Source organism: Lepisma saccharinum, chromosome 1, assembly GCF_977018435.1.
Source record: "Lepisma saccharinum chromosome 1, izLepSacc3.1, whole genome shotgun sequence".
In the NCBI taxonomy this organism is placed as follows: domain Eukaryota; kingdom Metazoa; phylum Arthropoda; class Insecta; order Zygentoma; family Lepismatidae; genus Lepisma; species Lepisma saccharinum.
The window spans coordinates 163,752,656-163,766,288 of NC_139229.1; the positions used below are offsets into that span (position 1 = coordinate 163,752,656).

Sequence of the window (13,633 nt, forward strand, 5' to 3'; positions counted from 1 at the left end):
TAAGGATAGTTTAAAACTACCTCAGAAACAGTAGAAAAGACCTGCTCTTTTAAAAAATCTAAAAACATTGGCTAAAACACTGCCATCGTCTCCCAACATAGAAGACAAATCGTTCGGAAGGTTGAAATCCTCTCTGAGGTAATTAAAATCGGTACGTTCGAGAAGAATGTGCTGAACACTTGAAACAATGTTGCAAGTACAACAGAACGGAGGGTCCAGTCCTTGCAGCAAGTGACAATGTGTGAGATGGATGTGTCCGGTTCAGAGCCACGTTAAGATGACGACTTCTCATGGCCGTGTGCACGAACGAAGATCAAATTTTAAACTCAGATCGGGAAAGGATCACTGGAAAATTCCATTGCACGAAGACGGTTCAACACTTGATCGCGATCTAGGAACATCAAAACGAGTTTATCTTCTGATCGGCCATTCGCGACCGTTTTGGTGTCTGATCCTGGTTCACGATACTGACGCTTCAACTGCAGGGCAGTTGTTTTTTAATATAAAAAGAGCGGAAACTGATATCGAGGGCGTGCAAATGCTAGAGATGTTTGATGTAGCCTACAATGCTGATAATTCGAGAACTATGTAAACTAAAAACTGCCAAAATAATAATAATAATTTGTGGTTCTGTGGTGTAAAGTCGTAATGTTTATAAATACTGTACTTTCTATCCCAGAACAAAAACATATATAAATGTCATATATTACGTGCAAGGTAAATTAGAACACAGCAATGTTTACGATATTGCTATATGGTGTTGGAAATATGATTGTATAAATTTACGAAAATACATGTTACTGGCTATTTGCACGACACGACAATATAAATATATGAGAATTAAGAAATGAAAAATTCAAATACTTACCACAGTACAGTAATAATAGAAATAATAATCATATATATCTTTATTTGAGCGAGCGAGGTTCAGCGTACGCTGTTCTCTCAAAATCGAAGGCATTTCGTAAGGCATTAAAGTCCCGTAGAACAAGGTTCCTTGCTTTCTCCTCCTTTTGTGTTGTGCCGTCAGTTCATTTTTAATATTATTATTTTTTTACACTCCACTACATCCTTGTACATATTGACAAGGTTGATTAGTACATCTCTCAAATTCAGAGAAGTTTGTAGCCCGAATTATGTTCTTCTCCTACATGTTGATACTTTAACACATCACATTACTCTATGGGGTTCTTGATTGTCATTTGTTTTAGCCAACCAATCAGGTATAGCCTTACAAATTAATCTCGGATCAGTTGAACGGAATCTCCTGAACATCGTTTTTCGTTGGTGCAATGCAAATCTTTAAACCAAGTTCATTTAGTGTGGATTAAAATTGATCCCGTTCATCTGAACTTCGAAATAATCGGCGTTGGTGCACGCGGCCATCAGTGGACAAACAGAACAAGGCACAGCACTAGTGATGGGCTTGCTAGCTCGAAGAAAAACATGTTCTGCTCTGCACTTGGTGTTAAAAGCTATTTGTGTAAATATTACTATCTAGGGTGCTTTACAATCAGATTTTTTGACAGTTCATAACATCGTTACAGAAGAAAATGAAGTCTGTGTGAAATTTTTTTAACTCACACAAATGCAAACGTTAAATTTTTTTAAATATTTTTGCTCTTGAAATTCTAAATGTGATTAGATTTACTGGAATCTCGAAATATCTCTTGCCAAATTCACATTTGTTGTGATTTTTGTATGATGGAAAATAAATTCTTTGTTGCAACAGTTAACAAGAACAATTATGGCATTACTTGGAAAATTACAAAAAAAGTTTCATGCTAGCCTTCAGAGTGAACAAACTCAGATTTTTGGAACAGCAAATTGGTCAGTTGAATAAGAAGTCTAGGCATACATGAAGAGACTAATCCGTGCACTGACTGTCTGTCTAACCATAACCTTTCAAAACTACAGTGCTGTGGCACTTTCTTTCATATCCCCTTCCTTTCTCCTCTTTCATATGCATGAGCCTTAGAAGGCAAGTCTAGTTGGAAAATTTTAACATTGAAGCTTGTGAAATTATGATCATAACATGAAAGAAGTTCTTTTTCAAGATTCAACTATTGCATTTTTCTTAACAGAGGCCAGAAGATCCAGGTTAGATCTCTGGTTATAAATAATTCCTTTCAAGGTTCATTAATCCAAGAGGTAAAAAAGCAGTGTAAAATGACCAAAATAGAAATAAAAGCACAACAGAGGCATCTCATATTCAAACAGATAATTACAATTGATAATACAGGATCAGTCAAAAATCATTAAATGCCTCATGTACTTGTAACTTCTGAGATATATTTACTGTATATATCTAATGTATGCAGTTAAGAAACTTGCAGGGTTGCTACGCATCTGGAAAACCTGGAAAACAGGGAAATTGGCTTGTCAGAGGAAGAGGAAAGGTTGCAAAATGAACAAGCAGTTCACTTCCACTTCTGGATTTGGTTCTTGTGATTCCACTCCCAAAAAAGATTCAGTTCAGAAACTTGTTTCTTTCATTCTTACGATTCTCAGTCTTGTGCAAAATTATGGTTCCTTCGAATTTCTATAATAAATTTTCACTTTTATAATACTAGATTTTAGAAAGAATATCAAACTAAAACTTGCAGTCCCCCGATATCTGGTAGATAACTGAAGTACATTGACAATATGATCATAAATATCAGAAAGGTTGGTGAAGATGAGGTTATAGTCTATTATTTTATAGATCTTAGCCTTGTTGGCATTTCCTATAGAATTCCTACATGCAACAAAAATTTCTCCAGATGCTGTGTACTTATAAATGTAAGCAAAAAAGCAGCATTTTCTATGGCACTATAAATCCGCTACAAAATGAAAAATTGTTTGGTTTATGAAGATTGTTGTTTTTATATTGTGGAGATCTGTTATGGTGAAATAATGTACCTCTGTTACCTTAGCCTGAAGGCTAGATGCACATGATTGTAGCACCCAATACATTTGATGCCGATTGTAATTTTACATTTTACTCTACGAATTTTTGCATGTTCTTGTGTCTGTAGAATGAAATTTGCTAAAAGAAAGTTGTGGAAGTGAACATTCATAAAAATTAACGAATTATATATTTAATTAAAAAACACAAGGTTCAAAAGCAAGAATCATGATGATAAACATGTCTGGAAAAAATTCATTTTTGCATTGGAAAACCTGTAAATGTCAGGGAATTTCATAATAAAAAAAAAACGTAGCAACCCTCACTTGGTTGTAACAGGTGACCCTTTCTAAAGACACTTTTCAATGTACTACACCCTGGACTGCATTTTCCATATTAGCAAGGCCCTGGCGTCTACGCTCACAACCAGTATAATCCTCTGTTGGGCTTCTGTGTCGTTGTCCATATATTTTTGTGATGGTCCATTTCATCTTATCACCATTCATCCTCATCTTCGCAGTTAGCCAAAAGTGGCAGAAAAGTGAAGTAAAATAAAACCAATTAATCACTTAAAAAACTTCTAATATACCTATTAAGTATTTATTTTTCACAGAACCTACCCTATTTATACTTGACAACATTTTACCAGTGAAAAATCTATGCATTCTCTTTGAAAGTGTGGAAAATTGAAATTTTCATCAGCATGTTGAACCACAAAATATATTATTCCATGTAAATGATTATACATGTTCCAGTACGATTTTTTTTATCAGTGTCTATAAAAATAGCAATATAACATTTACTTATTCTGATTTGACACAAAATGACAATTGTTTCACAAATAACCTGAAAGATTCCAGAAGCAATCATTGAGTCAATTTCATTTTGTTAAATGGAAAGGTGGTTATGTCACATGTCAAAATGGATTAGAATTTCATGAGAAGCACAACAGCGTGCTAAATTGTAATGATACTAAAGCATTATGTATTTGAACCCCAAATAATGGCCAAATAGTGGTTCAGATCCTACTTTTAATTGTATTGATTAACCTATCTGTGCTTGAAGTGGACTCAAAACTAAAACAAACATCAAAGTTTAAACTCCAAATATTCTTTGTTACAGGTGTCTTGATAGGCAATGATGTTAACCCAGCAAAACTGGTGAAAATTGTTCTGATGAGGTCTTGTTATTACAAATAATTTCAACAAACACCACTCAGACAAATTACCAAGTTGATCAAGAAATTAATAGAACTGGGTACAGTTAACTCTAACCACCTGTAAAGAAAAGCATTTCGGCTTCAAACAGCATAATGGTTAAAGTTACATTAAAATTAAACACATCGTTGTGTCTGTTGTGAAATTCTAGTCCATTTTGATATGTCACAAGCAAGATATGTCATATAAAAGCAGCATACAAGTATTATACCTTTATTTTAATAAAAGTAGAAAGTAAAATCATTTCCTGTGTTTTGCACCATGTTGTGACTGCATTTAAGAAGTGTGTACCACACACTCTGGATTTTGTTCATGAGGTGTTTATGATTAGCACCAAGCTGTGGCCACCATACCACTCTACCTATCCGAGGGAATCCCCGACATATATATTAATTAGGAACTGGGTTAGCCTTAAAGTTGTTTACCTAGGTATGTGGGGGTATGAAAAAAATTTTACTAGAGAACTCATCATAGAATTTGAACAGTGGTTTCTACCATGTTATTTGTAAACATTTACCTGTAATCTGATTGAGTCGTTATCAGCTAATACTGGCAAAGTGCTGATTAAACCATGTTTGGTTTAAATGTGTTGTCCTTCCCTTGCAGCTTGGAGCATGGAGTTGATGGAAACCAGTGGAACAGCACTTACTCCTTGTTGCCATGTTTTAAATTCATCCTCATGTTTTTCTGTCTTGTTGAAAAAATTAAGTTTTGCAAATTACCGTACTGACAGACAATTCCATGCAGGTAAAACAGTAAAATTGAAAGATCAGGTGAAATCGGGGGTGGCTCGGTAGCTTAGTTGGTAGAGCAATGGCACGGTATGCGAGAGTCCTTGTTGAGCCAGCATTTTTTGCTGAAACTTTACGTAATGTTTGCAAAGTTTTTGTTGTGATGGTTAGTGCATTCCTGTGTAGCTTATGTGTTCATGAATCAGTCAAGAATCAATGAAGTGTTGTTTCTGCTCAGAAGCTCAATGTTCACAAGCACAGGAAGGATATTACTTTAAGCCAAAGATGGTTTAATCAAGCCCTTCCATATTTTATACATACCTTGAGTATTGTATACCTAATTTGTTCATAGAAATAATACTTTTCTTACAGTGAAAGCCGGATTTTACATTTTCCTGCATTATATATTCGATCTTTATGGCCCCAAGATACCAAAATGTACAAAATTTTTCTAGATTTTACATTTACCTACATTTTAAGTTTCTTCAGCTTGGTCCCATGGAAAACATTTGGGTTGCTGTTTTAAGTCCACTTTGTGCACAGTAAGGCTAATCGGGACTGGACCTACAGTTTAAAGTGGGATCCGAACCACTTGTACCTCCACCGGGTATCGAACCCGGGACCCCTTGATTACAAGGCAATGACGCTACCACTGCGCCATGGGGGAGGCCCCCATGGAAAACATAAAATCGAGGTTCCACTGTATTTGTCACTCATCCTCTCGAAGTGGTTTTGTAGGCAATATTTCAGGGTGATTGAAGAACAAATTGCAGTGTGCAAGCTCCATACATACCGATAAAAATTGCCGATTCTCACCAATACCAATACTTCAAAATTGTAAAAATTAAAAATTTGAATATAATTTTGCATTGGATCTCTACCACATCAATCTACTAGAGTTTTGCTTTAAAATATTCATGATTTCACATGAGATTAATAATTAAATCACAAAATCCATTTCTCCCCCACAATGATGATGCAAAAATGATCTAAATTGGGCATTTTGCATAACTTCTAAGATATTTAGACTCTACGGAAGTGGCATGTGGCATTTTTGCAAGAGAAAAATAATAATAATAATAAAGGGAAAAACTGGTCTGTGAAAAGTATCAGCAAATTCTAACCGATATTTTCTGATGCCAAAACCACTGGCTGTTGTCAGCTCAGCCCTCGCAGTTTCATAACCATTAACCCACAGATTATCCCTAAGTATAATCTGATAAGAGAATACTTTTATTGACCACCCTGTACCCAATGTTGGCTACTTGTTATATTCCAGTGTCATTTGTTGGAAAAGTTCTAAATAAACGTGGTACTTGAGGTTTTGTAGATAGTGTGAACGTCAATACTTTGCATGTTACGTGGACTAAATTTACACCTCTTGCAGCCCACATTGTATCAAAATTATGGAACATTCAAGAAGTGATGTCGTTCTGTGAACTCTGGTGTTCCTTTGTTTTATTCTTCCCATCACTAAACCTGGTTTTACTTCCTTCAGACTCCAATTCTGGAAGTTTTGAAAAATAACTTTGTTACATCATATTGAGCTCATATTTTGTAGTAGCTTCTATTGAAAAACAAGGCTAGTAATCAGAAATGCATATGGTATTAATGCTATTGATTTTTATAATGAAACTTGAATCGTCTTCCATAGGTGGTATGATGAACCATCTATTGTAACCATTTTGCATGGGTTCTACGAAATCTGAATTACATCATTTTTTTGGTCAAAGTTTGAAGAAGTCATAGATGCATGCTTTAGTTTTATTAAGAAGACTTAACGGGAATTGTTTAACCTTACTTTAAAGACAGCTAAAATATGTGTAAAATATTGTTCGGCTGCTGTAAAGAAAAAAAATATCTTATTTGTTTTTAGGGGAGCTTTATCAAAGAAAAGATAAAGTTTCACAGTAAAAGCTGAAGGTGTTTGTGAATCTTCTGGAAATTTTTAATATTTAATGACTAGTGATTGACTGGCATGTAAACTGCTAAGAAAGAAAACTCGGGGACAAAAGTGTGTTACAGATATAATGCTCCAGTATGTAACATTCTGTGTGTATGACTGCATTTATGAAAGTGTTTCTCTTCTCTTCTATTATTGATTTGTTTATACCTAAGCAAACTGTATAAATAGTTTAATTGTGTAATGGTAATTAATTTGTAATTGTTATTTTTCCATGAAAGATATTGTTTAAGTGAAGTTGTGTTTTATTTTTCTGGGCTTGTTGGTCAAGTTTCTCGAATTCCTTTGGATTCCAGGAACTTAATTTATTCTTTGATATTTTTATTATGTAATAATTAAATCTTTGCACTTGTAGCCACAATCGTAGTAGAACTAATGACTTGTAGTAAGTAGTCAAAATGCTTCGTAATCCATCAACATTTTGTCACACTTCCTTTGTGTTTTTCTGGACACTTATTACCAAAAGTAAAAACTGTAAAGAAACGTTTCAATGTAAAACTGTAACAAGTTTTACAAATATCGGAAGTCAGCATTGAAGAAATAATAGTCACTACGCATACAGCTTTCATATTATTTTCAGTTGCTGTGTATTTTTTTTATTTCATGCCAGATGGCAAGAAAGTGAATTGACGACTTTACTTTTGTGAGTATGTATGCACGTATTTTACACTTTAAAATTTTTATGATACGATTTAAAGCTTTCCTGAAAGCATATTGTGAAGATTTTTCCTTGAATTACCAGTCAGGTGATTCTTGGATCATTTCAGAATTTAAATAATTTCATCTGTAAGGTTCTGGTTCTGGAAAACTTGAATTTTAAGTTTGCACTGGACCTTTTAACATGCACCATCAAAGTCATTTTCGAAAGTTTCTCTTTCCGAAAAACTGCTCTGATATTCCAAATTCTGAAAAATAATATCTGCGTAAAATATCTTCCACAACACATCAAGTAAATATTCATGCGGTTTGCTTTCACTAGTGTCCATCTATTTATAGTTTTGTGGCACTGTAAGCCAGGGTTTGAAAAAAAAAACGTTTTTTTTTTTAAAAAAAAAAACAACCCACCTGGCCTGAGGTGGGTTTAATCAGGTTTAATTGGTGTTTTTTTTTTCAAGTTTAATTGGGTTTTTTCGGGTTTTGTCCAGTTTTTATAAATAAAATGTGAATACATGTAATAATTCACATTTGTAATTGCCACTCAACCTACCCGCTATTATATAGAATGTAATAGTTGTGTTATTGTAATAATGTAGTAATCATATAATTCTATGCTATTTGGTATAAAAACTGCAGTAACAAATGTATTCAAAACTGAGCAAACATAAATACGTTGCTGTTCAACACAGGGGTGCCCACAGGGGTGGGAGGGGTTCATGGCGTGCCTGCTTCATGGGAATTTTGAGGGGAGGGACAAAATTTTATACCAATTGCATATATCTTCACACAAAAATGGGGGGGGGGGGTCATATCGTTTGATTGACTTGTTATTGATTTTTAGTTTTGGATAATTATGTATGGTTTCCACCTAGCTGTGGTGATCGCGGCGATAGGGTTGAAATGAAACATCACCTCATGCCTTTAGAATCGTTTTGGATGAAGGGGGGAGGGGGTGTCGTATTCACATTAATACAAGGTTAGTCAAGCAGAAAAACTGCAAAATAAGGTTGACTAACAATGGCAGAGAGCCTATTGCAACACAGGGGGGTAGGGTGTCATTGTCTACCCCCTCCACCTTCGACGGAAGTCACTTCTAGGCTAGCAAGGGGACAAACATTGATGGCCTAGGGCACCTACAGGGGGGGGGGGCAGAGAAAAGCAATTACCCCTTCAATTTCAAATTTAATGCAAATAAAAATTCCTTTTGTAAAATTTCCTTGCTTGCTTCACTCACATTATCTGCTTTTCTAGTTTTCATCAAGTTTAGAGCTGTAGCTAGGGGCGGCGGGAGTCGGCCATGGGTGCCGAATGATCTAAATGAAAAAAAATTGTCTGAGAAAAATAATTTGAGTAATTAATTCGGCATAAAGGGGGGGATGTTCTACCTTTTGGGGGGAGTGCATCATGGGCCTTGGGGGGGGGGGGGATGAGCACCCCTGGTTCAACATACATATTGGAATCTTTTGTCTAACGTACCTGCAGAATCTACAGCTTAATATAGGCCTATGTAACTTCTTAATAAAGATTAAACATTTGTATTGGTGTACTAAGCTCTGATATTTCATTCTACTTCATTTCAATATTACAAGTGTTGTGCATTTTAGATAGCAAAATTAATCTCTAGTTATAATGACAGTCGTGATCGCATTCTAAGAATCTCAAATGCAATCTTCGTTAGTATACACCTCTATGGCATTCCTTCATTTCAGAAATCACTGAAATACCAAAGTTATTGAAAAAAAAACACTGGGTTTTAAAATGGGTTTTTCAAGTGGGCCCAACCCAAAAAAAACCACTGGGTTTGGCTGGGCCCACCTTGGCGAACCCTGCTTGACATGCACCTTCTCGGTTTTCTAGGGTCTAGGTTAAGTACTATGTTACCCAGGATCGAACTTCTCAGATAGCTGTTAGGGTAACTATCTTACAGACCCTAACCTGGTCACTGGTGTAGGATTTTAATACCTTTCCTTAGTTTTTTGCAATGAAAAGGTATGGAACTTTCTTCCAACAAAAGTAGAGTTTATTAACATTAATGCACAATATACATTAATACTTAATCCTTGGGAATCCTGGATTTAGGTTAACTGATGCAGATTTTTATGACAAATCCGAAATGGGTAACCCTTCCAGGATTAGTCTGGATTGCTTTTTGGTATCGCAAGCAACTAGAGCCGAAGCAGCAGGCTTGAGAAACTAACCCAAGCAAATTGCAGCCTCCGAAGAGCAGGCAGTTCTCCCTACAAGGTAAACTTGTGATACCGGCAATTGGGTAAGATAGCCGAAATATACAGAAAATCGGCTTCCTTTTATACTACACGGTTATTTACAAAAAACCAAGGAAACTTGGTGGAAATTTACAGGTTTCTATAGATTTACATAATTATGACATGTAAAATAGATGTTTACAATATTTACATAAAATAGTTAAAGTTGTAAATAACATACCTTTCTAATATATTTTTTCAAAGCCAAAAATGTTTATACAATGATTAATTTTGTTATCTTAAAGAAATTTAAATTAGTTCTCGAACATTCTCAATCTTGTGCGAGTCATAGATAACGTATGCACACGCAGATGTTGCACTTTCTATTTTCAAATGGTAACATGAACAAATTCGACTGGGGCGACACGTGCTGTAAGCCTATTTTCCATGAGAGATATCTAGACAACAGCAAAAGGAAGCCACTTGAATATCTGAATAGAAGGTGTAATTTTTCAGAATTTGTAATATCATACTATTTTTCTAAACTAGGGAAATTTTCTGACACTAGCAAAAGTCCCAGCAGCACCTTACTTTCCAGAAATCACCTAACTGAGAAACTGGTAAAGAAGACTAAGAATAGGTAATAGATCATTTGAAGCAAGGGGTATAAATGCACAGGATGTATTCCTGACTGTCCGAGAGGATTCTGAAGTGAAGCACCCAAAATTTTCATTTTTCTTGTATTATACATTTAACTTTCCTGGTTGCAATAAGACATCGTGCTTCTGTAGATTTTTCTATTCCCACATTATACGTTTTTGAACACAATTCACTGTAAAATGTGCAATCAAGGTTCCACAGAATATGAATCATAAGTTCTTCAGGTAGCCTAGCATCCTTGCTCTTAATGCATGGCTGATGGAGGCCCACATTTTAATGGAATCCCAGCATCATGAGGACAAGTGGAGGAACATGAATGTTAATGTTAAAAATAGCAGACTTCAGTCTAGATGGGCAATAAAAAAACTGTGATGGGAGTAAACTTGTTGACAGTGCATTGCATAACAAGAAGTCACCTGGCAGTCTTTGCCCTCAAAATTTCATTGTAACAAAATAAATCATTATACATGTAACTCCATCAAATATGTTGTATGTATTAGGTATAGTGACAACACAAGTTAAAGTTTAGGAATTTAAAAAAAGAGAATAAGTTGCTTCAAATTTGCTCAAAATTTTCCATGACTCAGTTTATATTTAATATTTATTTTTATTTATTTAAGCATGTTTAGCCAAAATACAGTGAAGGATATAATTGCATGGCAATTCAGACATAGAAATACTATTTCCTACAATCGTAGCAGCATACTTCCTGCAAAATGAGAAGGTAACAATAATTTACATACTTCATGTAAATGGTTTGGGTCGGTCAGTGTATCTTGGGACCTGCTATGCACTGTATATATTTTGCACATGGTATGTGCAAAATGGTATCCCCCCAACTAGCAAAATTTTCTCAAAGCATCCTCCCAGCTTTCTTATTGTCACCATGTCAAACCATAGGAGCATCCAAACATCAACATCCTCCCAGAATTTCCACTTCAAGTGCTGATTGCCATCAATTAATCAAGAACAATCATAGTTTTTGCAATATGGAAAGTAAAACACCCAAATTTACATTTTCAAAATACAACTTTCTCAACTTCTTTACCAACTTCTTTACCAGCAGAGAATAAGGAATGAAATAAGCTGAATTTGTATTTGTATTATTTAGTATCGCTTTTCTTCCAATTTTGGCTAATCACAATGAGAAATAAGCTTAAGAAATAGTAAACAAATACTATAATACATTCAGGAAGTCGTACTACGAGGTGTTCAACGTATGAATTTACTGTCAACTAAATAAATGAATATCCACACTATACTTTTAGGTTAAACACTCTGTACAATGATCTGAAGAGAAAAAATTTACATATCTTAAATTATGCTTTGCAATAAGATGTCTACACACATTATTTTTATTCCTGTCTTCTTCCAAGTATAGCCAATAAGTAAAGGAGTTAGCATAAGATATTTTGTGCACTGAAAATAAATGTCCTGTTCTGCAAATGTATAAAGTTGATTGCATCTAACATCTGTAATTTGTATGCATTTGTAGGATGGATACTGTTATATAACAGCCATCACATCTTTACATTGTCAGTTGATGCTAGTTGAGGTATGTAATGTCACATTTGTTATGCTTTGTGCTTCTGCTTTAGAGGATGAGGCATGGGGAAGGCTTTGACATCATCTTTAATTTCTTCCTGTGCTCAGATTTTGTTTATGCTTTGCAAATTTCCACTTTAAACTGTCATCTGCACAGTTCTGCCTTTTTCCTGTAATGCTTAATAAGTTTTATTTTTTTACATCTGCTAAATTAACTTTGATTTAGTTAAAGTTCTGAGAATCATAATAAGTTGAAGTTAATTTAGTATGAGATTAGTGAACGGTGGTAACTATTTTTTTGATAATACATGTGTGTGTGTGTAAAAGTTGATCTCATAATGCAGCTCTGATGTAGTTGTAGTGCTGCTTTGTGATCGTATGCAACAATCCATCATGAGCTACAGGTCGTTAATTTTGGAAGGATACTTGTTTGAGTCTCCCACGCTCAAGCGTTCTATGCTGGAGTGTACTGCACTCATAGTGGAATGATTGGCAACATCTTATATTTCAAGGCCTAATAAGCAGCAGTGTCAACCTAAAACCCATACATGGAAGGAAACCACTCTATGCAATTACATTCTAAATCATAATTCCGTCTATTATGTGTAAGACTCAAATACAATACATATGAAAGTATGCAATACAGGGTGTACATGAAGTATGGTAACATTTTCAAAAATGTATTGTAAAGAAACTATTAGCATTACTAAGTGACACAACACATTAGTTGAAAGAGTAAAGTCGTAAGTTTTCTTTTTTGTATTGCAGTTGTTCCCTCTAGGGAAGCATTCTGAATACAGGTAGTTCAGAAGTTATATCCCCAACACAAAGAAAGGTTGTGAATTGCAGCAGAGAGAAGATGAATTTGTGGATTTGTTAATTTTCAGTGATGAAGCAACATTAGATTGCTTTCCTGCTTGGTGCTTCTTTCCTGTATTTTCTCCTAAATCTCCGTTGGACATTTCTGTCTGTAGCACTCTTTGCTTTATCAAAATGTAGCACATAAAAAATTGTTTAGCTCCACAAAGCGCCATCTAGAATTTGCCACCATCTAGCAGCGAGAAATGGAACTACAAGGAAAAACTAAAACTTACGACTTTACTCTTTCAACTAATGTGTTGTGACACTTAGTGATGCTAATAGTTTCTTTGCAATAAATTTTTGAAAGCAGACTTTATGTACACCCTGTATATACAGATCGAAACTTAAAATGGAAACATATGCTGACAGGCCTGCCTAAGCAATGAAAAATATCATATCACAGTGCAACAAGTACGTGTACATTATTGTTCACTTACCAAAAAGGATAATCATATTCTGCGAAATAATAAAATGTAGTTATAACATTCAATCTAACATCATTTTTATGTGACAATAATTATAGAAACATAAAATGTCAGCCTAGGTAGTTTCAGCCCATAATCATCTATTTCATTTTCACATGTCACTGTGTATTGTAAGATATAAAAAACTGCATTTTAACATGAAGATGATGACTATGTTCACTTAATTTTCAATTTTACTGTGTCTTTTACTTCATGATCAGTATTTGAGGGCCCACTGCCACAGTCAAATGACGGAAATACGTGTACTAATAGGGTTCAAGAGTTCGAGTTTATTTCGCTCGAGCGGAAAACCTATAAATTCTGTATGCCATTTAACTTGGCCCATGTGAAAAGCCCTCATTGCAGTACTCTAGTGTGTAGGGTATTGTAATTTAGATGGGAAAGACTTGCAAATAAAAGATTGTGTGTGTGTGTGTGTATATG

The 13,633-nt window shown here is 34.9% G+C and overlaps 1 protein-coding gene across 6 annotated transcripts in view; it reads left to right on the forward strand.

Moving 5' to 3' along the window:
• LOC146003511 (transmembrane protein 245) overlaps positions 1-13,633 on the forward strand; it is a 63,209-nt gene that overhangs the window by 40,147 nt on the left and 9,429 nt on the right. The window contains exon 14 of one of the 6 annotated variants that reach the window (XM_083141835.1): positions 11,815-11,874. The exons of 2 other annotated variants lie outside the window; for them this stretch is intronic. In XM_083141835.1, the coding sequence (XP_082997961.1) occupies positions 11,815-11,833 (19 nt within the window). In that variant the 3' untranslated portion in view covers positions 11,834-11,874. Of the gene's footprint in view, positions 1-6,222; positions 6,362-6,489; positions 6,955-10,939; positions 11,044-11,814; positions 11,875-13,633 lie in introns of those variants that run through there. 3 more of the 6 variants (XM_083141809.1, XM_083141820.1, XM_083141826.1) reach the window with 3 other exon arrangements.